Below are 26139 nucleotides of genomic sequence, written 5' to 3'. Positions count from 1 at the left end.
TTATATTATAATCATATATAATAATTTTCACGTATGAAATACACTTTATTTATATATATATATATATATATATATATATATATATATATATATATATATATTTCTCATATATCAATCATATGAACATATCAAATATTTAATTGCTAACTTTTATTAAAAAAAAAGACAAAAAACAAAAAACAAAACTCAAAACTCAAAACTCAAGTTATCATTTCAAACATATTCTCTAACTAAATGCATTTTTGTCTAAATTAGTTGAAATAGTATCTAAATTAGAATAAAGTTTTAAATAACTTTTGTTATTTGAGGATTGTTTAATAATTTTGTTTCATACTTTATTTATTTTTATATAACTTTCTTGTCAAACAAAAAAAATATTAGTTTACACAGTCTATTAAAAAATATTTTAATGGAGTTTTAACATAATACAAACCCAAAATATTCAAACTTAATATTTAATTTTTTAACTTGAAAGATACTAATATTAAATTGATATTTAATTATGACAATTAAATTATTTTTAAGAGAAGTTGTTATTATTAAAAAATTATTTTTAATTTTAAGATCAAATATTTTTGTATGTAAGCATGTTAAATTTAAGACATTTGGTTTAATTGTTTATTTTATCCTCAGTTTCACTCAAGTATGTCAAGTTGGTTCATTCTTTTAAAAAAATGTCAATTGCATCTCTACTTGGTAAAATTTGTCTCAATCAAGTTCCTCCCGTTCAATACGGACAAATAACATTAACTTTTTTTCTCTCCTCTGCTCTCCTACAACGCAGCAGGCCTTTCTGTCAGTGTTATCTTTGCTTTCATCTCACTTTCTCCCTCTTTCTTATGAATCCCAAAACTTTTTCATTGCACCACTATCACTTACCACTACACTTCCCAATTTTCTTTTGTCCCACTTTTCAAAACTTTTTGTCTTATCCCTTATATTTCTTTTTAATCAGTCCTTATAAGTATTCTTGTAATGCATTTTTTCTATTAAAGATAGTAAAAATGGTTGAAAAATTTATATCTTATTAGAAAGTGAGCGGCTCGACAATGGGTGAAAACAGAAATGCTCACTTAGAACTTGCTAGGATAAGCTCTAACCATGACTTTAATATATTAGAAAGTGAATTTAAAACTAACTCAACCACATAAAACCAGGTTATAAGGTGAGGTTTGCACCTCACTTATATCTTATAATTTGAAACACATCTATTAAAAATAAAATTATTTGATAATATAAATAATCGCAAATTTTATTTTATAAGTCATTTATATAATATTGAATTAAGTTGAAATATCTTTTAACATAGTATTACACGAGCATTTATCATAATGAAACTAATGGTATTTAAAGTTTACTGTAATGAATCAGTGTGACTTTGGTGCAGGAAAGCCCAGAGTTCAAACTCATCTACTTCATTAGCAAAACGCTACAAGATGTGAAAACAATATATAAGCAAGTTGAAAAGATTGCTTTAGCTCTTGTTGTAGTCGCACGACGATTGAGGCCCTATTTTCAGGGCCATCAGGTAGTGGTGAGAACCGATCATCCCATTGCTAAGATTTTGCGTAAGCCAAATTTGGCTGGAAGGATTGTACGTTGGTCGGTGGAGCTGTTCGAGTTTGGATTACAGTTTGAACTGCGCGGGTCTGTGCGAGGGCAACACTTAGCTAATTTTGCAATATAATTGCCTCTGCAAGGAGAAGAGCCTTGTAGGCCTTGGAAGCTCTTTGTAGATGGTTCATCTGACTGAACGGGTGGAACACCCCTCGCCAAACTTCTTCAAATCCCCTCCCCGACGGGCAAGCATCCGGGCGAAGGTACTACTCTTTGTTGAGTCCATCACGGTCAGGTAATCTGCATAACAAAAAGAAATTTAGGTAAGTTACAAATGACTACTCGATGTAAGACGTCAAAAGTATCTTACCAAACACTTTATTGTGAAGACCCTTAGAGTCCAAGAAGCCTATGAGCTTTCGAGAGGAGGACTTGAGGAGTAGCTGATTTAGCTGGATGATTAACTCCAGTTCGTCCGATAACATTGAAGACTTGGGCCATGAAATCACCTTCTTAGGACGGTCAGTCCAATAGAAGGGAAACTTAGGCTGGCCGTCCGGAATGTAGAAATAGGCATGACCGACCTCCAAAGGAACAACCTTGAGGAAGTTTCCCTTGAAATCTTTGTACGATGTGTTGAACAGCATAAAAAGTTGTCTCTCCTTGATCGAGATGAGGGAAACTCAAGGTTGGTTGAGGTGCGACATGACTCGAAAAAAAGTAGAGAAATGAAGTAGGGGTGGGACGAAGGGCGAGAGCGGCGCAGACGACCGAGAAAGCTTGCATAAAAGCCCAACCGTTCGGATGAAGTTGGGTGGGAGCCACATTGAGTTACCCTAAAACGCCCATTTGAAAGTTTGAAAAGGGCAAGAGGACTTTTAGGTCACGGAACAAGGTGGAATATGCATAGAAAAAAAATTTGAGGCATACCCTTTCCGACCGTGACACGCCCGCTCGTTTAACTAGTAGAGCACCAGCTTAAAGAAATCAGCATCGCCGACCGCCTTCACGAAGCTAACCTTACTGACCAGCTCCTTTAGCGCGCGACTAGTAACAACAGAGATAGCATAAAGCTTCACCCCATAAGGAGCCCAGTCGTAACCAGCGACGTTAGGCTAGGCTTTACACCTTCCATTCCACGCGCCGGTGTAATCCACGTTTATATCCACCTCCTCGTAATCGCTATCCTCAAGTAGGCAGAGAGCTCGAGGGTAAAAGTGAAAATATGGGATTACCCTACCACTATTTATAGATGGTAAAGGCGGTTCATCGAACCCTTCTAGGACGTCCTAAGGGAAAAGATCTGACGATTGAAACGTTGTGACGTTACACTTTCTACCTTTTCCCACCCTTTTTTACAGTTGTGACTCTTCGGCTTCCGTTCTTCCCGTCATTTTGCAAATCGCGAAGGGACGTGACGTTTGGTGAACTGTCATGGCCTGGAAAGCTAAGAGTCTTCCCCGATCGGTGGAGTTTAATAAACCCTACGCAATATCAAATTTTGCTAGGGCTTAGGGGACCTATGTTACTATGGTTTATGGCCCTCCGATCGGGTAGGATGACATATTGGCTTCAAAGGACCCGGCAGTCGAAGTGCATGAAAGAGTCTCACAGTCGTTCGGTCTCGACAATAGTTAAGCAGAGTTAATGCACAATTAATATTACAAGGACTACTGATGAGTGGTTAAGGTTGACATTAATGACCATTAAGATGTAAATTAATTTGTCAGATTCTCACAAAGTTTATAAATAGGGGTTTAATTTCGAGGTAAACTCACTTTTGACTCATAATTAAATTATCATAGACCTTAGAGAAAGATTATGACTTGAGCGTTGGAGTGTATTTTGCATGTCACTACCTTTCACCGATTGGTCACACAGAATGAGGAGTAAAGAGAACATTCTGCGGGACAAAAACTTCATAGGCGACATCTCGTCTCAACTTAATCGAAACAATATATAAAAGACAATTTTACACACACATATATATATATATATATATATATATATATATATATATATATATATATATATATATAAGACAATATATTTAAAATTATTTTAGTTATATAAGATTTAAAGATATATATTAATAAAAGAAAATTAAACTGGTTAAAAGAAATGACAAAAAAAAATTAGTTATTAATTGCTTAACAAATTATCACTTCTAACCTTGTTCCACATATTTTTATAAATATTTTGGTTTTATAAACTTTTTTTCTTTAGACTTTTTGGTTTTGTAGATATTTTTAATTTTGATTCCAATCCACAAGGGTTAGAATCAAACTATGTAAAATAATCAAATTGACAAGTCTCCTACCACGTGATACAAAAAAACCCTAATCAACATGACAAAGAAATTTTTAATGTTATTTTTAAACGATAAAAAGATGAACATAAATTTATAAAAAAGTTAATTTTTATTTAAAATAATAAACTTTAACACATAACAGTCAAATAGTTTAAGTAAAACGTGATTGCCACTTAGAATAAAATTTAATACAGTTGAAAATGAAAAACCAAAATCATTACTTTTAAATAATAGTTTAAGTAGAATGTGATTGGCACGTGAATAAAATTTAAAGCGATTGGAAATAGAAAATTCAAATAATTATTCTTGAAAAAAAAATATCAAATGATAATTGAGGAAGAAAACATATTTTACACTAAAAAACAATAAATATGGCAAGATAAGGTTTTCAGTTTCAGTTAATTAGTAGTGATGATTTCAGAAGGTAACAAAATATTAACATTTAAAGTTACAGTTAACATATAAATTAAAGTCTTAACTATTCAATATGTGAATCATAAAATGTGATGATGATAAGTTATGATTTTGAATGTTGCGTTTTCGGTTTCAATGAAATTTTTGTTTTATATATCATCACAGTCAGAAATGATACATTATTAAGATATAATGTGTATATTAAATTAGAGAATTAATTGAATTATTCTGGAACTGATATAACCTTGAATCAGAAAAGTAAATACATAGAGTGGATGGATGAAAGTTTCGTGAATAAAATTTACTTAATTTCAAACTTATATGATTGATAGATTAAAATTTACATTTTTTATAAAATAATTGAAAATATAGTTTAACTACATCGTGAATAAAGAATATTGTACTTTATATATATAAATCATTACGAGAATCAAACTTATTCCAAAAATTGATTAACCAATAATATATTAAAATGTTCAAACAGAGTATTTCCACACACAGAACTGACTACATTGGTAACCATAGATACACAGAATTCATATTATTATCATTATACAATATAAAATTAAAATGGATATATCTCATATGTTCAAATAAAAATATTAATAAAATAAAAATTCAAGTTCCAAAAACAAAAATTAATACTAATAACAAGTTTGGTTTTCTAACCAAGAATGGTACTGAGAGCAGCACCGACCAGAATGGTTAGTGAGTACACTCCAAAACGCGATTCAGATACAGACGACGCGCCGTTTGGCCGGGACGGCGTCGTTTCGTTCGAGGACGATCCCGACGAAGACGATGGCGATGGGCTTGTTGCTGCCGGTAGTGGTGCCGGAGGAGAAGTGGCGGTTGCCGGAGACGGCAATGGTGGTGACGCAGTGGAGGGTGTAGTAGCCGGAGCGAAGGGGGAAGGTGGGTACGATGGAGGGACGGTGGATGGATAGGGTGGCGAGGAAGTTGGAGATGATGCTGATGATGGGGGTGGAGTGATGGGGGAATTGGGATATGGAGTTGGGGCATTAGGGTAGGGTGGTTGAGATGTTGGGGAAGGAGTGTTTGGAGGTTTTGGAATGTAGGGAGGTTGGGAAATGGGAGAAGGGGCGGTGGATGGCGGTGTGGAAATGTAAGGTGGTTGGGAAGTAGGAGATGGAGTTTTGGGTGGTGGTGGCACATGAGGTGATTGAGAAAATGGCGATGGTGCTATTGGAAGAAAGGGAGGTTGATGGGAAGGGGAAGGAGTGTAGGGGGGTTGAGAAATAGGAGAGGGAATGGTTGGAGGAATTGGGACAAAAGGTTGGTGGGCAGGGGAAGGTGCTTTTGGAGGAACATGGGGTGGATAAGGAGTTTTTGGAGGAGGTGGAAGATTTGGTGGCGTTGGAGAAGATGGAGGAGGCTCCCTCACAGCCAAAACAACAATGATAAGTTTCTGACCCTTCTCACAATAATCATCTTTTCCACTGATGAAATAAAAGGGACCAGACCGATCAAACTGAAACTCCGAGGCACCATCCTCAAACTTCTTGATCGGGTTCTTCTTGTTACATTTCTCGTAATCCTCCTTGTTCACCACCAAAACCGAGTCCGATCCCTTCTTGTACTTGAAAACTACGAACAGGAAAAACCACACAAGTTAAAAGCACGCAGAAAGGTAGCAGAAAAGTTGAAAAGCTTTACAAGGAAAATGAACTGACCAAGAGTGTCACTGACTTGGAACCTCATCCTTTCAGCCCAGTGATTGTAATTCTCAGAAGGGTACAAAACCCACCCATCTTTCGCACCAACGTAGAAGGTGTAGGCCTGAGACCCCGAGAGCAGAGTCAGGAGAAACAAGAAGAGACAAAAAACACGTATCTGAAGCTCCATGTAGCAGAGACTGAGGAGAGAGAGAGAGAGATGGAATACTGAGAAAAATAAAGAAGCAAAAGAGTTACAGAAAGAAGTGACGAGAAGGGTTGATATAAAGAAAAGTTTCCTCCTTGGCTACCGTTGGGACCAATGAAGCGTGTTAAACGCGCGGGGTGCTTTACGTGTGAAGAGTACATGTGGCCAAATGACAGAGTTAGAAAAGTTGAAGTTTGAGAAAGTTTCTTTAATATAAGCTCATATATAATATATATATACATGATGGGACATATATCTAGTATCTAGCTACGTGCCACAGTAGGCAGCAGTGCCATCTATCATGATTCAGACTGACATTTTATTTTAGAATTTGCTACCTCACCGATGCTGTGCTTGGTACACATTAAGAAAAGCAATATAACACTAACAAGGAAAGAAAACGAAAGATAATGGTCGTTTTGTAAGAGGATCACGGGACTCTATTCTTTAGCTTCTGCCATAGTTTATCCATATCGTATTCTATTCTGGTTCTCATCTCAGACCCAATAATAATTATGCTATTCCATAAAACATCATTAGATTATTCCAGATTATTTACAGCATCAAACAGAGACACAGATTAACGTTAATTTGGAATTTTTGGATTTTTTTTGTTCTGAGAGAGATTAAAATATTGAACACCAACAATGGGAAGAGGGGTTGGATCGTCAATCTACATTCATGCCTTAGGTCTCAATCGCTATACTATAATTTGTATGATTGATTTAAGAAAAGATATAAGAATTATTTTAATTTTTGAAGTTATCCAAACTCCTGTAACTGTATCTTATTATTCAGTTTTATACAAGACCAATTTGACATTAAATTAGATAGATATTATTTTATCATAAAACTGTCCTCTTTTCGGATCAATTTAGAAAACTAAATAAAAGTTTCTATCTTTTTCAACAATTAAATTTACCGCGTCTCATATATCTGAACTGTATGTTATTGTTATTACAGAATTATTTGATTCATAAAATATTATTTTAAGATTAATTTTTATTATTTAATATTAAATACAAAATTAGTCATTTACCAGAAATAAAGCTCCTTTGTTTTTCTTAGTCAAAATGTATGCTTTTTTTCACCTTTTTCATAGACTGTTTGGTAGGTGAAATGAACTACCCAGTTAGGAGTTGATCACATCCACTTCAGTACATGTTTTGCTTTTATTAATTTTTCATTAGTTGATTAACTTTTTCTTTATTAGATGACAGTTGTAAAATATTTAACCTTTTTTATTAATATAATTTTATCATATTTTTACTTTTATTTATTTATTAGTTTTATGTTAGTGAAAACAATTTAATAACAACCTCTCTTACATCTTTTCTCTAATCCCTTCAAATTAATTTTATATTTTTTAAATATTAGTCGAAAAGTTTAATTCACAACCTCACCCATTTCAACTTTTAACACACCAATCTTATATCTCCATATGCTCACTTTTACAATATTAAAAATTAAAAATTTTAATAAGAGAACATTAAAGCCAAACACACCATAATTATTACATTTTGTTGACCACGAGAAAGCCATCACTGCCATCTAATAGTGTACTTGTAATTTATTGGTGAAGACTAGAAATTTCCCGTATCTCAAGAACATTATTGTATGGTACAATAACGTTACCATATTTTAAATTAGTATATGTGATGGGGACATGAATACTTGTTTTGTTTGCTATGAAATCTTTGCTTTTAAAAAACTCTTCAATTAAATTACTATAATGACATAATTTTCCATTGAAACTCACAAACTCATATGTGTGATATCATGCATTTATGTTATTTACGTTACATTTGGCCACGTCACTTTACCGTTAGCATTTAATATTGGGTTATACAAATGCCAAGAATCATTATAAGTATTATTGATATTAATCCTCCCTCCTTAATATGGTTGAATGATTTCTTGCTCTCATTAATTGTTATTCAATGTCAATCTTGATCTCTTTTTTTGATAACTTTTAAAAAAATTGAAACATAAAATATTTATTTTATTTGTCACGTCTTTTTGTGTATTTTAAGAATGAATTATATAGTAGTGAATTCCCATTATAAAATAATTCATTTTGTTACATAATGATGAATAAATATTGATAATAACTTGTACAATAATTTCTAATCGGTATTATTGTAAATGGTGAACAAATTGGACAAGAACACATAGTAACAAACATGGGCTTAGAAGATGCAATTACCACTCAAACTGTGGTTATTACTTTCTACACCCTCACAATTGCTAACTGCACCGTAAGAATAATAGAATAATAGGAAATAATTCAAACACCTTCTATTATTACACCACACTATTGTTATCATTGAAGCTCTAACCGCGGCTTCCACCATCACCGCTGTTACATAGAAAGAAGAAGGAGATGATTGAAAGAAAGAAAAAAAAAACTTGTTTCGAATATCTTTTTTAAGTTATTTTTTAATACATTTCATTTAGGAATGTTTCGAAAACTCATGTTAGAAGTTATTATGTTTCGAAATTCATTCTAGAAAACATTATATATATATATATATATATATATATATATATATATATATATATATATATATATATATATATATATAGTTAAATATGTTTTTAGTCCCTTAAATATCACACGATTTTGGGTTTAGTCTCTACTCGAAACTTTGATTGCTTTTAGTCCTCGTAGTTTTAAAACTGTTATAAATAGTCCCTAATTTTGGATGACGTTAACTTTTGGGACTGAAGTGTAAACATTGAAGAAATTAGAGGCTTGTATGCAAATTTGGAATAAAAAGAAAAAAAAACGTGGTAGAGAATAAACTCATACCTGGCATCAGACGTGGGCTAGCCATTAGCCACGTCAAACAAAAATTAACGCCATCCAAAATTAGGAACTATTTATAACAGTTTCAAAACTATGAGGACTAAAAGCAATCAAAGTTTCGAGTAGGGACTAAATCCAAAATCGTGTGATACTTAAGGGACTAAAAACATATTTAACCCTATATATATATATATTTATTGTGTAGGATTGAAGATGCTTTAATATTCATCTTATGTGATAGGTTATAATGTTTACTTTTCTGTTTTAAGGCTTTCTCTTTTGTTGAACGGTTTTATCCAATCAAATTGATTAGGTTAAAAAAGTGATGTTTTATAGGGAGTAAATTGCATTTTGCTTCAAAAATTTGTTCTTTTAAAAAGTTTTACAAAATCTTTGAGTTTTCTTGAAATTAATAAAGTAAGTATAATGAATCAAAAATAAAAGAGAAAAAAAAGAGAAAAAAAAGAGAAAAATCAACACAATAATATATATTGGTTCGTCAAAGCCTACATCCAGTCTTCCTTAGTTGAAGGGATTTCACTATAATGATAGAGTATACAAGCAAGAATACAGAGATATCCCATCTCAATGCACTCTTCTTTCCCACTCAATATCACTTACAACAAGATGTGAACACCTCACAATCTTACCAAAACAGAGAGCAATCCTAACTCCCTAAACACCTTGAGAGCAATTCCAACTCACAATGAAGAACACGACGATTCTCTCCTCCTGGCTAACCTGCACAGGAACACAATCCACTAATTGCAAATGTTGAATCTGATCTTCACAGTAGTACACCAATAGTGCAAAAATGCTCAGAACTCTTTCAGCTCAGCTTTCTTGCAAAAATCTTGATGATTAACCCAAATGTGATCTCACTAGTAAAAAAAGAGGCTTAGAAATCGCCATATAGGCTTCGGTTGTACACCACCCAAAGCGTATCAACGTATATACTTCGGTTGAATCAAAACCGGTGCCTAAAGCACCCTACTGACTCGGTTATAGGCAAAACCGAAGCCAAAAAGTGTGGTCCACCCTGCCACGCCTGCCTGCTCCGCCTGCCACGCCTGCCAGATGTGACTTTGCTGACAGTATAGGCTTCGGTTCTGATACGACCGGTGCCAAAAAGTCTGAAAAGCGGATACTGCTTCGGTTGCGCGCAGAACCGAAGCAGAAAGGTCAAGTCTGGTCAAGAGGAACGACCTCGGGTAGGTTGCAACCGGTGTGAAATCCCTTTTAGGCTTCGGTTTTCCCAGGGACCGAGGCATATAAGCTTCAGTTTTTTACACTATATGCCTCGGTTACGTTAAAAAACGAGGTGGTAGTGTCTTATTGCTTCGGGTATTACTGCCAACCGAGGTAGTATAGCTTTTTTAAGTTCTGACCCTTTCTTTTCTTCTTCGCGCTGCACCGTTTCTTCTTCGCGCTGCACGGTTTCTTCTTCCCAGAGGCTTTTTCGTTTCATCTTCGTGCACGCTGCTTCATTTATTTTCTTCTTCATTTATTTCGCGCTGCACCGCCATTGTCTTCTTCCCAGAGGCCTTTGTTTTCCGCCTTTGCCGTCACGGACGTTATTGTCTCCAAGGGCTGGCTCCACCACCGTGACCGCCGCTCCGCCGGGAGTCCTTGGTTTTGCTTGTGCCGTCGTCGTCTTTCTCACCTTTGGTGCTTCCTTCGTCCCTGCCGTTGGTGCTGCACGGTAAGTTGTCCAAACCTTCTTTATTTTGTGTTTGATTTTTGAGTTGGAATAAATGTTGAGAATGGTATATTGTTTGAGACTTGGTGCAATAAGAACATTGATATATATGAAGAGAAAATTATAAACTGATTTAATGTACTGATTTTGAGAGCCAGAATGCCCTGTGGCATAGTTGTCTAATACGAAGGTTGTTGGTGTTTGTTTAAAATGGAAATCCAGAGAGGAAGAGAAAGAGGAAGAGGCGAGAGCCTCTTCCAGGGCTGTCCTAAACTACTCCTAATTCCTACTAAAATCTACTCCCTTTTCTTCTCTGCCTGCTGGTCCTTTATAGCCAATCTTTCAGGACGTGAATTGCTGGCCTCCCAAACCCGTGAGCTTCCAACAAGTGGTGGCCCCCTTTAATTCCATCTAAATCATGTAATGCTTACAATAATGAATGCACCGTGTGTTGTGTTTCTTCCAGCCACCTCCACGTTGGTTTTGTTTTTACATTTGCTGAGCTCCTTGGATGTGAGAAAAGACGGTGAGGGCCCTCCATTTTTGCCAATTAATCTTGTCTTCTTCTTCAATACCATTACAGCCGTGGGTCTATCTGATGACAGGGAATTTATGCTTGTCGCCTCCTCCCTTTTGTCTCCCATTATCATCCTTTTTAAATTTATCTCACCAAATAAGACAAGATGGGCACTCTTCTTTCCAGCCTAATGAGTACGTGAATATCATAACTTATAGATTATAAATTCATAGGTTAATAGTTAATTTAGAATTTCATAACTTATAGATTATATGTTTATAGGCTAATAGTTAATTTATTAGTTAAATACCGGGACATTATTAGTTAATTACATCTTATAAGCTAGTCAAATAAGTTATCGTTAACTTATTGATTTTAAATATATTAACCTTGTTATAAAAATTTCATATATCTCTAACAATTAATATAACACTAATTAATCAATTATTTTATAACACTAGTAAAAAAAACATCTTTAGAACGCGTCTAATATGGTTCGGTTTTAGAAGAACCGGTGCCTATACATGATACTACTATGGTTATAAAAGCACCTGAGGCATAAAATTTGTATTCTTTGTTATTCTATTTTGTGTATGAGATATCTTTCTGTTTTATTAGCCTTAGATTCCCGTTTGAGATTCAATACAAAAATTATTTACTATCTCCAGATTTTTTGAACAAACATACTTTTTACAAATGAAAATATAGGAGATGGTAATAATAATTTACAGTATTGAATCTTGAATTGTCCGGTTGGACAGATTAAGAAGAGTAATAACTTTTTCATAGTTTATTATAACATATCAATTTTAATATACATTTCTTAAATTTCACGAAAATTTGTCGGTGTGTTTTGTATTGATCTTCGGGTGCATATTTGACTGTGATTTATAATCACTTTCATTTCGTGTAACCTGAAGACCAATGCGAAATGCTGGCAAAATTTCGTGAAATATGAGATATGTTGTTTAAAATTGATATGTTTAATAAACTAAAAAAAGTGAATCTTCTTGAATGGGATAGGGTCACACCTTCAATACAAACACGATCAAAGTGATCGTTCAAGATTATTGAAATGTGGTAAACAATTTCAGTAAAGATGCGTACGGATAGAGGGTGGATTAATTTACCGCGCATCAGCACTGAGTACGAGAGAGGGATAGAAGAATTTATAGAGTTTGCGCAACGTAATGCGAGTACAAGTGGTGATAATGAAGTGAAGTTCAGATGTCCCTGTGTGAACTGTTTGAATGGGAGGAAGTTGAACGCAAGTGATATTAGGGAACATCTTATCTGTGATGGTTTCATACGAAGTTATACAACATGGATATGGCACGGCGAATTAACAGACTTTCCAACTGAAAATGTTTATGATTCCACAATGGATATAGAAGATCAAGTAGAAGAAGACAACTTAGAGGACATGATCCGCGATGTTGGCGCAGAAGCTTTTGCCCAAGCGCATGTGTATGAAACGATGTCGACTGATGCGGAGACTCCTTTGTATGCGGGTTCAACTAAGTTCACACGGTTGTCAGCAGTGTTAAGGCTCATGAATTTAAAGGCGAGCAATGGATGGAGTGATAAGAGTTTTACAGAATTGTTGTCGTTGTTGAGTGAAATGCTGCCAGATGGAAATACGTTACCCAATCGTAATTATGATGCAAAAAAAATTCTTTGTCCGATGGGTATGGAATACAAACGGATACATGCATGTCCGAATGATTGCATATTATATAGGAATGAGAATGAAGTTTTGATAAAGTGTCCAAAATGTGGGTTATCACGATACAAGTCAAAAACCAACGGTGAAGATGGTGGTCACACAGAAAAGAATGGTTCTGCTTTGAAAGTAGTTTGGTACCTTCCACTAGTTGCCAGACTTAAGCGTTTGTTCGCAAATCCCAAAGACGCTAAAAACCTAAGATGGCATGCAGACGAGAGAACAACTGATGGACTGCTTCGTCATCCAGCTGATTCAAAGCAATGGAAAATTATTGATCAAGAATTCCCCCAATTTGGTGAAGAATGTAGAAATCTTAGGTTTGGCTTAGCTACTGATGGAATGAATCCATTTGGTAATTTAAGTACCAATCACAGTTGTTGGCCCGTTATACTGATAATTTACAACTTATCTCCTGGATTGTGCATGAAAAGAAAGTACATGATGTTGTCAATGTTGATATCTGGTCCAAAGCAGCCTGGAAATGACATCGATGTTTATCTAAGGCCACTAGTTGAAGACTTGAAGTTGTTGTGGGTTGATGGGGTTGAAATATTTGATGCCTTTGCTTCAGAAACTTTCATGATGCATGCCATGTTATTTTGCACCATTAATGACTTCCCAGCTTATGGTAATTTGTCGGGGTACAGTGTGAAGGGTCATAAAGCATGTCCTATATGTGAAGAAAACACTGCAGCTCAACAATTAAAACACGGAAGGAAGACAGTGTATATGCGTCATCGGCGATTTTTACAATCTAATCATCCATATCGAAGGTTAAAGAAAGCATTCAATGGAGAACAAGAGAAAGACAATGCACCCATTCCACTTACTGGACTTGAAGTTGCTGAGAAAGTTAATAAAGTACATCATATATTTGGGAAAACGTCGAAGAAGTCTTCTGTAGCGACCCCTTGGAAGAAGAAATCAATATTCTTTGATCTTCCATATTGGTCAAAGTTAGATGTTAGACATTGCATCGATGTCATGCATGTTGAGAAAAATGTTTGTGATAGCTTGATTGGTACACTACTAAACATCCAGGGAAAAACAAAAGATGGAGTGAATGCGCGTTTGGATTTGGTTGACATGAAAATCCGAGAAGAGTTGGCACCAAGAGAGATTGGTAAACGTACTTATTTGCCCCCTGCATGTTACACAATGTCCAAACAAGAGAAGATAAGTTTTTGTCTTTGTTTAAAGAGTATCAAGGTACCACAAGGATACTCTTCAAATATCAAGAGCTTAGTGTCAATGCAGGACTTAAAGCTTGTTGGACTTAAGTCTCACGATTGCCACGTCTTAATGCAACAGTTGTTACCAGTGGCAATTCGTGGAATTTTGCCCAAAAAAGTTAGGCTGACCATAACTCGATTGTGCTCATTTTTCTCGTCAATTTGTAGTAAAGTCATCGATCCTACAAAGTTAGATGAACTTCAAAGCGAAATTATCATCATCTTGTGTCAACTAGAAATGTTTTTCCCTCCATCCTTTTTTGACATCATGGTGCATTTACTTGTTCATTTGGTCAGAGAAATAAAGTTGTGTGGACCAGTATACTTAAGATGGATGTACCCCATTGAGCGTTATATGAAGATTTTGAAAGGGTACGTCAAAAATCAATATCGTCCAGAAGGTTCGATGATTGAAAGATATATTGCTGAAGAAAGTATTGAGTTTTGCACTGAGTATATGACTAAAGCAAATCCGATAGGAGTCCCTCGGACATCATGGTTGAGTAGATATTCTACAAGTAAAAGCATCCGAGGTGTGAATGTGGTGACGAAAAGTCGTGAAGAATTGATGCAAGCACATCTATACATATTAAACAACACAGATGAAGTGATCCCATTTTTGGAAGCTCACAAAGCCGTTGTAAGGGACAAGTATCCACGACAATCAGAGAAATGGCAGTTGATGGAGCATAACAGAACATTCTTGTCCTGGTTCAAATCTGAAGTTTCGAAAGAATCACGGTCCTCTGAGACTTTGTTCTGGTTAGCAAATGGCTTGAAGTTTGATGTTGTATGTTGTACAGGATACGAAATTAATAATTGCACATTCTATACGAAAACTTTGGATGATAAAAGCACAGTTCAAAATAGTGGCGTCAGTCTAGAAGCTGAGTCGCTACAGTCATCCACATCCAAAGATCAAAATCCTGTAGTTGGTTCCATGAGATACTATGGTAGAATTGAAGAGATATTTGAAGTTGATTACACTAAGTTTTCCATTGCACTCTTCAAATGTAAGTGGGTAGACAATAAGAGTGGTGTCAAAATAGATGAATCTGGTATGACACTTGTTGATTTTCGAAAGGTTGGTTATAGAGACGAACCGTTCATCATGGCATATCAAGCAAGTCAGGTTTTTTATGTCAAAGATCCTGCATCTGACCATTGGTATGTTGCTCTCCAAGGAAAAAGGCAAATTGAAGATAAAGAAGAGAATTGAAGTAATATTCATATCGCTGACAACCATCCATTTAAAACGACAATAAATTTGGATGACGACCCTCTAATTGATGATATACAAGCAATACGAGAAGATCACAATGAGGGAATATATATATGACCAATCCATATGATTATGTATGAATTTCATGTTTGTTTAAATTTTTATGGCTTTTGCTAAGTAATATATGTAAGTGTTTTATTTATATTTCATCTTATTTATTGTGACAGATATATGGCTGAGTCACCTCATTCGTCAGGCGATGAAGTCCCCACCACTTCTAGACGGACGAGAGGAGCAACGAGGTTACGACAACTAATACTTAGAAGAAATGCAGGTGAGAGGACACCTGTCATTATTGACGTGGTCACTGGAGTTGCATCTGGCCCAAATGCAGATGTATTTAGGTCTTACCTTGGAGTACTAGCACGTGATCGTATCTCTATACTTACTCCATCCTTTGACCATGTTTCTGAGGCTGATCGGAATCTCATCTGGCAAGATCTACTGGTAAGTTAAGCAATATTGCTCCAAATTCTATATTCACATTATTGATAAATCTGTATTGTGATAAGGTTATTACTTTCTTTGTTGCAGATAACATTTGATATGCCAAACGTCGAGAGCTTAAGGAATAGGTGTTTATATGCAATTGCAGAAAGATTTCGAGGGTTTAAGACAAAATTGACGTCTAGATATATATTTGGACCAAAAAGTAATGAAAATCCATGTTCCAAATATTCAGCAATTGACGAAGATACATGGCGTCAGTTTGTAGAGCTTCGTTCTTCTGAGGCGTGGCAGGTAAGTGTAGTAAAATCATTCAATTCATCCTTCATAATTATTTACCATGACAATTGTTTAATTTTGTCACAGGAAAAAAGGTCAAAAGCATAGGGAATAAGCGCTCAGAATAAAAATCCACACCTCCTGTCTCGTGGTGGATATAGGAAGCTTGAAGAGAAAATAATGAAGCAGAAGTCAGATAGTAGACTTCCACTTTCTGAGGGTGATGACCCTCTTCCTCCTCCTTCACCACCATCTCGGCACGACAAGTGGAAGTTAGCCCGTATGAGACCATCGGGCTCCTACACTTCGGAGTCTGCCAGAGAAATATCTGAACGAATTGTAAGATGTCATTTCTTATTATATTACATTAATTTTGTTATATATCTTACATAGCTATTTCAAATGACTTTGAACTTTTGTTATGTTATAGGACTCATTGGTTGAGCAGAGCTCCCAAGGTCAATTCACACAAGAAGGTCGTCAAGATATTCTTGCCACAGCTATTGGACGACTTGAGCATCCAGGACGGGTGCGTGCTGCTGGGACTGGCATAGGCATACGACAGTTTTTTGGGTCTTCCTCGCGTCCATATTCATATGAAAAGATGAAGGAGGAAATAAGAAAAGAGATGACGCAGGAGATCACAAAGAAGGTTCGAGCAGAGTTATATGATGAAGTTGCTGAAATGGTTGCGCGCCAGTTCCAGCAGCATTATGAGGATTATGGCAATCGTCCTCCACCATCTCCTGTAGCAGAACATGTTGTGCCCCCTACAGGTAAGATTATTTATTTTTGCTTACTAATTTACTTTTTGCATAAACTAACATTTAATTTGACAGGTAGAAGCGGTAAAGGAAGTTGCTCAGCTGCCGGTGCCCCAGGAGACGACATGGATGACACTCGTCCATGTGAGTTATATATTCTCTCTGATACTGGGACCATGCTAGTGGCTCGTGGTACAGTGTATGAGACAGCCACTGTAGTGCATGGGGTACAGCTTGCAAAAGATGAGGTCAAGGTCACGGTCGATGAAGTTGTCATAGCGGATGCCGTTCTTCCTGTGCCTACAGATGAGTTCTTCACTGTGGAAGAAGCATTTAGGTCCTTTGTCGCCTGGCCTAGACATTTGGTTGGTCATGTATCTAATCCCCCGGTAAACACTCGTACTATATACTTCTCAATTTTAATATTTACTTCTAATTGACGTTATAACAACCATTTTTGCATTTAACAGCAGATAGGTCAAGAGGGAAGTCCTAGACCGAAGAAGACTCATTTATCTGAGGATGACCCTCTTGGTGCGTTAGACGAGCTTGCTAAAATCATTTCAGAGGTGCCGATGAATGTACATTGGGAGTCTACTACATTTGGAAGAGAATCTCAAATCCCATTGTACTTGCATCAGCAAGATGTTAGGGAGCTTGCGTCAGGGAGAGATGAAATTAATATTACACTTATTCAGCTGTGGATGATGTAAGTTTACGAAAGCTTTTATATATATTGGTATTTTATGAACTTACATCATATTATTTCTTCATTTTAGGTATCTGTTTGATGTTAGTAACAAGAAGGGGTTCAACGATGTATATGGGTTCATTGACCCTTCTATGACTCATGAGAGAAATAAATTTGATGATATCCAGACATACATCACCACCTGCTTTGGAACGGGGAAGGAGATATATTTTCTCCCTTATATACATGGGTAAGTGAAGTTTGTTAACTTCAACACATTCATTTATTAATTTTGGTATATCATTCATAAGTTATTACCAATTTCAGGTGTCATTGGCAGCTACTTGTGATCTCCGTACCGGAGAACACGGCTATTTGGTTTTGTTCATTGCATAAGTCTCCTCCCAGCCCTCTTAGACATGCAGTAGATTGGTAAGAATCTCAATGTCTGCTCATTTTTTTTATATAAATGTATGCTAAAAGAATTTCTTTTGATAGTTCCCTTGCAGCACATATGATGTTATCTGGGAGATCTATTGCTACAGCTAAAAAGCTTGCATGGGTTTCTCTTAAGGTTTGGTATTTTAGTCCATATTTTGTTACATTTGCTTCCATTTGCTTCCATTCAAATGATGTTACTTAACATTTTATAATTATGATGATATATTGTAGTGTAATAGACAAATGGGGTCATATGAATGTGGTTACTACGTTATGTTTTGGATGATGACCATCATTCGTGCACATTACACCACTGGATGGGAAACGGTAATATTTAGGTTTGAATTTTATGTTCTCTATATTTGGATTTCATATACACTAATTGAAATCCTTGTACTTTATGCAGAGATTTAATAGGACTACTTCAATTCCAGAGAAGTCAACCCAACTTGTGAGGAAAACACTTGCAAGATATTTAATTCATTTATATAATAGTATGTAGTAGATATTAGGATATACTAAGTTTTAAGTTTATGTTTCTAAGTTGTTTTATGCTTTTCTACGTTACTATAAATTGAACATGTACATTGCATTGATTTATGCTTGAAACTTGATTTATGATTACATTTTGGATTGATTTATGCTTCTAAGAATTTGATTTATGATTCCATTCAATATATTTTATGTTTTAATATGAATTTCATTTAAAATATACGTTTCTGTAATATTCTGGACTGTTCTGGTTATAAAAAGATATGCAGGTCTGTTTCTGTGATTGGGAATGTTGCAGAAACAGACACCACTTTAAAAAAAAACGTACTTATATGCCTCGGTTCTGGTAAAAACCGAGGTCAAACGCCTACTTACTGCCTCGGTTATGGTCAAACCCGAAGCAGAATGTGTAGCGGAGGAGAAAAAAAAAACAAAAAATGAATCTACTGCCTCGGTTGTAGCATGAACCGAGGCCGTAGAGTGCAACTTTATGCCTCGGTTACGAAGAACCGAGGCCTAATGTGCTACAAAAAAAATAAATTAAAAAACGTTAAATGTTTATGCCTCGGTTAGAAATGAACCGAGGCAGTAGGGGGTGAGTTTATGCCTCGGTTCGCAACCGAGACCAAAAGTGTTAGACTTTTTACCTCGGCTGAATATGCCTCGGTTCAGAAACCGGTGCCTATACACAAAAATAACCGCTGTCGTTTCCCCTGACTGTACTAGTGTCTTTGATTCTCCAAGACTTGTTCTTGGACGCTCCTATAATCAATACTCTATCAAAATGTTAATTATGAAATTGAATGTTCAAAGATTGTTATTGAAACAGTGCGCAAGACAATTATATATGAGATTTTTGAATATTGACGCATTTTAATCGATTAGGCAATTAATGTAATCTCTTAAGTTTTTCCTTCTACTTTAACAATTTTACATCTCTTTAAGATTTAATTGATTATACAGCGCATGCAATCGATTATGAAATTGATACAAGCCAACAACCAATTAATACTACAGTTATAGACAGTTAAGACTTTAAATGAAATTGATTTTCACAATATAAATATTTTAACCGATTAGGAAACTTATGTAATCGGTTATGTTCAACACTTAAGCAAATTTTGGAATCAATTTCCTTTCCAAACATATCAATGCACCCATCAAACACATGTTGGCATAACATCTATTTTAATCGATTAGACAACTAATGTAATCGATTACTACACAGCTATTTTGCCCTTGTTAAGCATATTTTGAGAACTAGAGAAATTTAATAGATTATATATAATGATTAATTGATTATTTCTACCAGATATGTAATGTGCAATATGTTTAAACTTATGATTCATTTACAAACAATGAATACATGTATCAAGCATTTCAAACACAAACACAGTAATGATAAAACAATTGTTGTCATTTGTTGGACAAGAAACCATAAAACATTTCTTTTGTTCATCATCAAAAACTTATATGTGAGATGGGTATTGCTAGATATAGCTCCCCCTATCAACATGTTATTTATAAAAGACACTTTAATGTTGGTATAAGCATAACTTAATAAATATAGTATATTAAAAAATAATAAATTTCTTACCTACGCAATATATTTATAGGTCTTTTAATGGGCTTTTTACCTTAATGACGGTCTAACAACAGTCCAGTAACATTTTAATATTGTTTATCATGATAATCTTATAGTTATTTACCAGAATTATCTTTCTTCAGAGTCGATCGGTCATAGGACCCAAAGTCGTCCAACATAAGGCTAGCAATTGGTGTGTCATGTACATTAGCTCTCGAGCCGAAGTATTCTTCTTGGAAGGCAAGGACTTTTTACTTTAGAGTGATTATCTTAGGTTGTACGAAATAGTGGTTATCTTAGACAATGACGTTGGTCACTCAACATTTTCGAAAAGTGGTGGATAGTCATGGAAAGTGAGAAATTATGTCATGGTGATAAAATCCTAGTTGAATTCTTCAATGTTTTTCTCATCAACAGAGGTTCTACCCAGTTGGTATCCTTTGGTTCATCCTCTTACTTTTAGCTCTAATTTCATGTGATATGTACATTAACCCCCCTAAATTCAAATTGAATTTTCCGATAAAGACTTTTATTCATCGTTCAGTTTGTTAATGTAGCCATGTAAGGGTTTTGTTTGAATCATGACAATGTCTTTAAACATTGCAATACTTCAATCGTTATAACTATTGGGCCTCCTTTTCAACAAGTCGTGTCACTTAGAGAATTGTGCCTATCAGAGTGATATGAAGCATCACTAGTTTTGGATTGTTCGATCAAATAAGATCTAATGGTTGACGTTCTACGACTATTGACCTGGGTCCTTTCTATAAATAGTGGTTTCATATTCTCTTAAGAGCTTATTCTTCTCATACGTTTTTTAATAAGGTAATAATGACAAGTGTGATTGGTTCTTTGTCGTTTGAGGGGCTTTCAGATAGGGAAGTCAATGAGTATGCAAATGACATATCGTCACAATCGAAATCACGACAGAATAACAAATAAAAAAATAAAGATGTTTAAAAATAGGTTTTGGAGTCATCACCTTAGTTTATTCTGGAAAACTAAAATTGTCAAAACAAGTCACCCGACCTGACCCGATTCGGCCCACCACGGGGTGACCACTTAGTGAGTCAACCTAATCCTATTCATTTATTAGCGAACTCAAAAAATTCAAATTCAGTCCACCCACCATAGGTTGGTAGGTTAAACGAGTTGGCTCACTTAATTACAATTTTTTTTCTTAAATCCAAAAATAAATTACAAATTTTCTAATTGAAATCTAAATAAAGTTCAATCTAAATACAATCCAAATTGATGTTAAACTCCAAATACAATCCAAAATGAAAAAAAATACAATACAATTCAAATACATTTAAAGATAAGAAAACATTTAAGGTTTTCATTTTTTTAATATAATTTAATATTTAGAATTTATGGGTGGACTATGGCTCACCACAAGTTCAACGTGGGTGAACTAAGTTCTTAGTGGGCCAAATTAATTTTTGGCCCTACCGAAATTTATAATTTTATTTCTAGAGTCACACATTGAAATAATTGCATTTGGACAAAAATTAAGAGTTAGGTGAATTGGTTTCTTTAACAAATTTGTGCTTTTAAAAATGTTCCCTCTTTTTAAACTCGCTTTACAAATAATAACACGAAAGGTAAAGAATGTAGGAAAAGAGATATTTGCACAAGTAATTTTTATACTATTTCATATTAAAAGAACTTATGTTTAGTTGTTAGTCTCTATAAAGAAAGATTAATCAATCACTAAAACAAACCAAAACTAACAATAACAAATAATAACTTTAAGGTTTAAAAAAAAACCTCTTTTGGAGCCATAAGAGATGAAAAACACATTCCTTGAAATCCACAAGGGATGAACACCTCCTTTGAGTACCACAAAGGATGAAGACACCTCTCTTAAATCCTACAAGAGATGAATAACCACCTTCCTTGAAATCCAAAAGGAATGAACATCTCTTTTGAATAACACAAAGGATGAACAACTTCTCCTAGCAACAACAACCACACTCAGTTACTTAAGATCACTTCGTGAAAGTTCTCACTTTACTCACATTCGATTTTTCAAAGTCTTTCCATAGAAAGTTCTGAATACTCAGACTTTAGTATTTTGTTTCTTGCTTCTGTTATTTCCAAATGAAAGCCTAACCTTTTTTTATAGGCTTCATTCACGAATTTAGTCCAAAATTTTCGCAGTCAAGCCACAACTACTGCTAATAATCGATTATTACTCCACTAATAATCGATTATCCAAAAGTGAAAATCGATTATTGCATAAACTGAAGAATCAAGGCATAATTACCACTGATATTGGATTATCCTTAGATGATAATCGATTATCATAATGACTAATGATAATCAACTATTTCAGTTATGATAATAGATTATTACTAAGAATTTTCGAAAGTTTTGAAATCATTTGAATAAAGTTTTTTGTAATGTCATGCACAATCACAACTTAAACAAGAGACAAGTATTAGATGAACTTAGAAACAATTGTAGACTCATTAAAAACATATTTTAATCATTTAATGTTTTTTATATAATTAATAGAACCGAGAGACACACCTTTATGCTGTCGTCTTCCTTACTCTCTGACCTTTGAACCTCCTACTTCAAATTCTTCCAGTCCGAGCCGAGTGGGAGGGTACCTGCAAAAGGCATTATGACGCTCAAGTCAGTGAGTTTGCATGATAATAGTGATAATATTCAATAGAAAGTGAGTACTCAGAATTGGTTACTTGACCTTCCTGTCAAACCTATATTTATACATATTAAAATGAGCTTACCCTTAGGCTTGGCCCATTACCAATAAATGGTTAATTTTCTTATTAATTGTCAATCAGTTGTAACTACCTCAACGACTATCTTAACCTGCAATCAGTTTTTAATATCTTTGATCATTATCATTATGTTATTAATTTATTAGCTGTTTATTTGCTCAAACCATTGACCCAATTATGACCCAACATTAATAACTTAAGCCCTGACCCAACATCAATAACTTAAGCGCTGGCCCAACATTTAATCTACTTGATTGTTGACCCAAGGAATGGATCGAATGGTTACGAATGCTAACCATTCGTTCTATCCTATATACCATACATATGCCCCCCAAGTCCGACTTAACCATTCGACCTAAGCTAAGGTTAACTATTGGACTTATAATAGGCATAACTATTGAGGGTCGGTACCATAACCGCTCTTGCCAAAAGAAGAGAATTGTGCACCGTTGGACAATATTTTGAGAAAGGTGGTGCTGGTAAACAGAATAAGAAAGTTGTTACTCCTTCTTGTTTGCTCCCTGGTGGTATTTGGAGCTCTGCCTTCTATTTAGGCCATAAGATAGACTTTAACCTGGTCGACTCGACTCTTGAGTTATCTTGCCGAGTAGAACTAGCGAATTGGAATCTAGCATATGCGTAAGACAGGAATAAGTTAAGGCTCAACTAAACGAATCTCAAAATGAAAATGCAACCTTAAAGCTGAAATTGGAAGAAACAATTGCTGCTCATTCACAATGTGAAAATAAATAACCAGAGTCTGCCTAATTACTAGCTGATACCGAGCGTATAGTGGGAGATGCTCACAAAACCAATTGTGAGCTTAAAAGGCAAAACGATGAGCTTGTAGAAATAGATGAGAGCCTGAGGAGATAAGACTTTGGTCCTTCTCCTTAAGGAAACCTTAATTTTTCGTTCTCAAAACTAACGCCGTTAAAAATAGATTGAGCTGGCTAACGTAGTTCACATCATTTTTTGTTTTTTTTGACAGGTCAATCTTTCCCTGTTTCTCTCCCTCCCTTTCCCTTCGTCTCCTTCCTTACATTTGCAGGCCAGTCATGGGTTCTAAAGCCTCATGAAAACCTTTCAACTCTTTGCATCTTTCAATCTGCAACTTCTTCAGAGAACGACTCAACACCCATCTCAGGAAACGACCACCTTTGTATCCTGTTACTGTCAAACTCACAAGTTGCTCGGTATCTGGTTCAAGCACTTGAAGAATCTCCTCAGCTTTTTCTCCTAGTTTGCTCTCTTCATTTATGTCCTATGACAACCTCAACTCCTTCAATCTCTTACTTGACATATTGGTTTCCATCGCATCCTCTACACTTTTCACTCTTCCCATATGCTTCATCTCAAGATCTTCTTTGAGCCTCCTTCTTCTTAATTTTGCCAAAAGGAACCCTCTTTCATTTCCAACAAAGAGCGAGGTTAAACTCCTTAGGGAAATCAACCATCTCAAGAGGAAAGCTTGATAATTTGTGCAACCCTTAAAAGATAGCTTTTGAAGACATTTTAAGTTTATCAAATTGTCAAGCAACTCCTGGAGATGTTTACAGTGATCTAATTTCAAGATTTGCAAATTCCATACTTTACATAGCAATTCTGGAAGAGTTTTGAACCATCAAACGAGAATTGCCCCGCATCTAGGGAGAACCGCCCTACGCCCGGCGAGAACCTTGGATCGGTGTCGCAAGATCGCCGCCCGATGCCGTACTCGGCGATCTCTGACTATGTGTCCCAGAAGTGTCGCCCGATCGGCTTCTCCACCAGAAGAGCACCGTTCCTCCGCTTCTTCGCTTTCTTCTTCTACCGCTACTTTTGCAATTTCTTGCTGAAAACCAAAACACGTTGGCGAATGTTGTTTAGTTCTAGGGGTTTGTTGTTTTGGGGCTTGAGGTCTTGGTGAAAAAGGTTGGAGAGGGTGCTACGGACGCGGACGTCGCAAGATTTGCGCTAGGGTTTGAAGGAGGTAGAGAAAGGTTCATTTTTAGAGGCAGAAAAGGACTTTGTGCGGTGTAGTTCCGGTAGGATGGGTGGGCGGAAGAGGGCTTTAAGGGTGGCGACAGCGGCGGTGGATGAAACCCGTATTCGTTTTGCATCAATTGCAAGGAAGGAGACAGAGGAAGAGGGAGGGAGAAAAACTAGAAAAAAAAATGACGTGGCACACCAATGTTTTGGGTGTGCTAAAATGTACCTTAAGGAAAATGACCAAAATGTACTTTAGTAGAGACTAAAAACAAATTCGCTTGTTTAGGGACTAAAAACATATTTAATCCAATAAACAATTACTTTTACATTAAAATAGTTTTTGTTTCGGAGATCTTAAAATAATATTAAATATAAATTTGGAATGTTTTTAGGTTAAGTGTAAATAATGTCTCATTGAATAAAGTCTTAAATGAAAAAACCGGATATAAAATCTTAAAAGTAATTATATAGATTCTAAATTAAAATTCTATGTTATGGATCCTATCATAAATATACCAAGGTATACTTACTCATAAAAGTAACTATGTTTAAGAAAAAAAATTGTTTTGAATTCCAAAATTAACGCAAAAAATATTTTATACATTAATAAAGAAATATTTACGTATTTACAAGTAAATATAAATTAAAGCTTATATATAACGTATTTAGTATCCATTTTTAAGCATTCTATTCAAATAGTCCTTATAAACTTCTTGTCAACCTCTGTTTAGTACCTCATTCATGAATATAGGATTGCAAAATATTTCATACGACTGTTATAAATTCAATTTTAATTCATTTATATTTGTAAATATAAATATGTATACAACTAGAGGTACCAAAATCATATTGAGCTATATAAAAAAGTTAATTTAATATAATTTACTTTTTTAGTTTACTATTCTTAAGTTAAAAATTTTATAATTTGAGTCAGTTCGAATGTAACAATCTAGTTCAAATATGCTTAACTTGTGAGTTAAACTTATTTTGACCTACATTTTAAAAAAAATAAAATTCTTTCAACTTAACTCAATTCAAATTCACGGCGAACTAAATTAATTCACGGGTTAAAATTTATTTTTACATGAACCGTGGTCTCCATTCTAAGTAAACAAATACATAATCCTGAAAAAAAAGTAAAATAATACATGATAAACAGAGTACATAGAGTATATAAAAAATCGCTTGTTATTTAGAATCATAATATTTTTTTAATTGTTAAATGACTTCTAGGGTTATGAAATATCAAACAACGTTACAACTGAACTTCAACTTTATTGATTCAACA

At 35.0% G+C, this 26139-nt stretch overlaps 2 protein-coding genes across 2 annotated transcripts; one reads left to right on the top strand and one right to left on the bottom strand.

Annotated features, from left to right (window-relative positions):
- Positions 1-4808: 4808 nt before the first annotated feature.
- ENODL1 (early nodulin-like protein 1) lies at positions 4809-6285 on the bottom strand. The gene is made up of 2 exons (XM_047307312.2): positions 5977-6285; positions 4809-5890 (listed from the first exon to the last, which is right to left on the bottom strand). Exons 1-2 carry the CDS (start codon positions 6146-6148, stop codon positions 4947-4949), a joined length of 1116 nt encoding a protein of 371 aa, XP_047163268.1. The 5' UTR covers positions 6149-6285; the 3' UTR covers positions 4809-4946.
- A 10500-nt stretch (positions 6286-16785) lies between these two features.
- Positions 16786-17361, top strand: LOC148196604 (uncharacterized). The gene is made up of 2 exons (XM_088092920.1): positions 16786-16933; positions 16997-17361. Exons 1-2 carry the CDS (start codon positions 16786-16788, stop codon positions 17359-17361), a joined length of 513 nt encoding a protein of 170 aa, XP_087949046.1.
- The last annotated feature ends 8778 nt before the right edge of the window (positions 17362-26139 follow it).

This window comes from Vigna umbellata, chromosome 6, assembly GCF_029865625.1.
Source record: "Vigna umbellata cultivar VRB3 chromosome 6, Vumbellata_1.0, whole genome shotgun sequence".
NCBI classification, from domain to species: domain Eukaryota; kingdom Viridiplantae; phylum Streptophyta; class Magnoliopsida; order Fabales; family Fabaceae; genus Vigna; species Vigna umbellata.
Note: the sequence above shows the minus strand (reverse complement) of the source record. Positions and strands in the feature narration are given on the sequence as shown.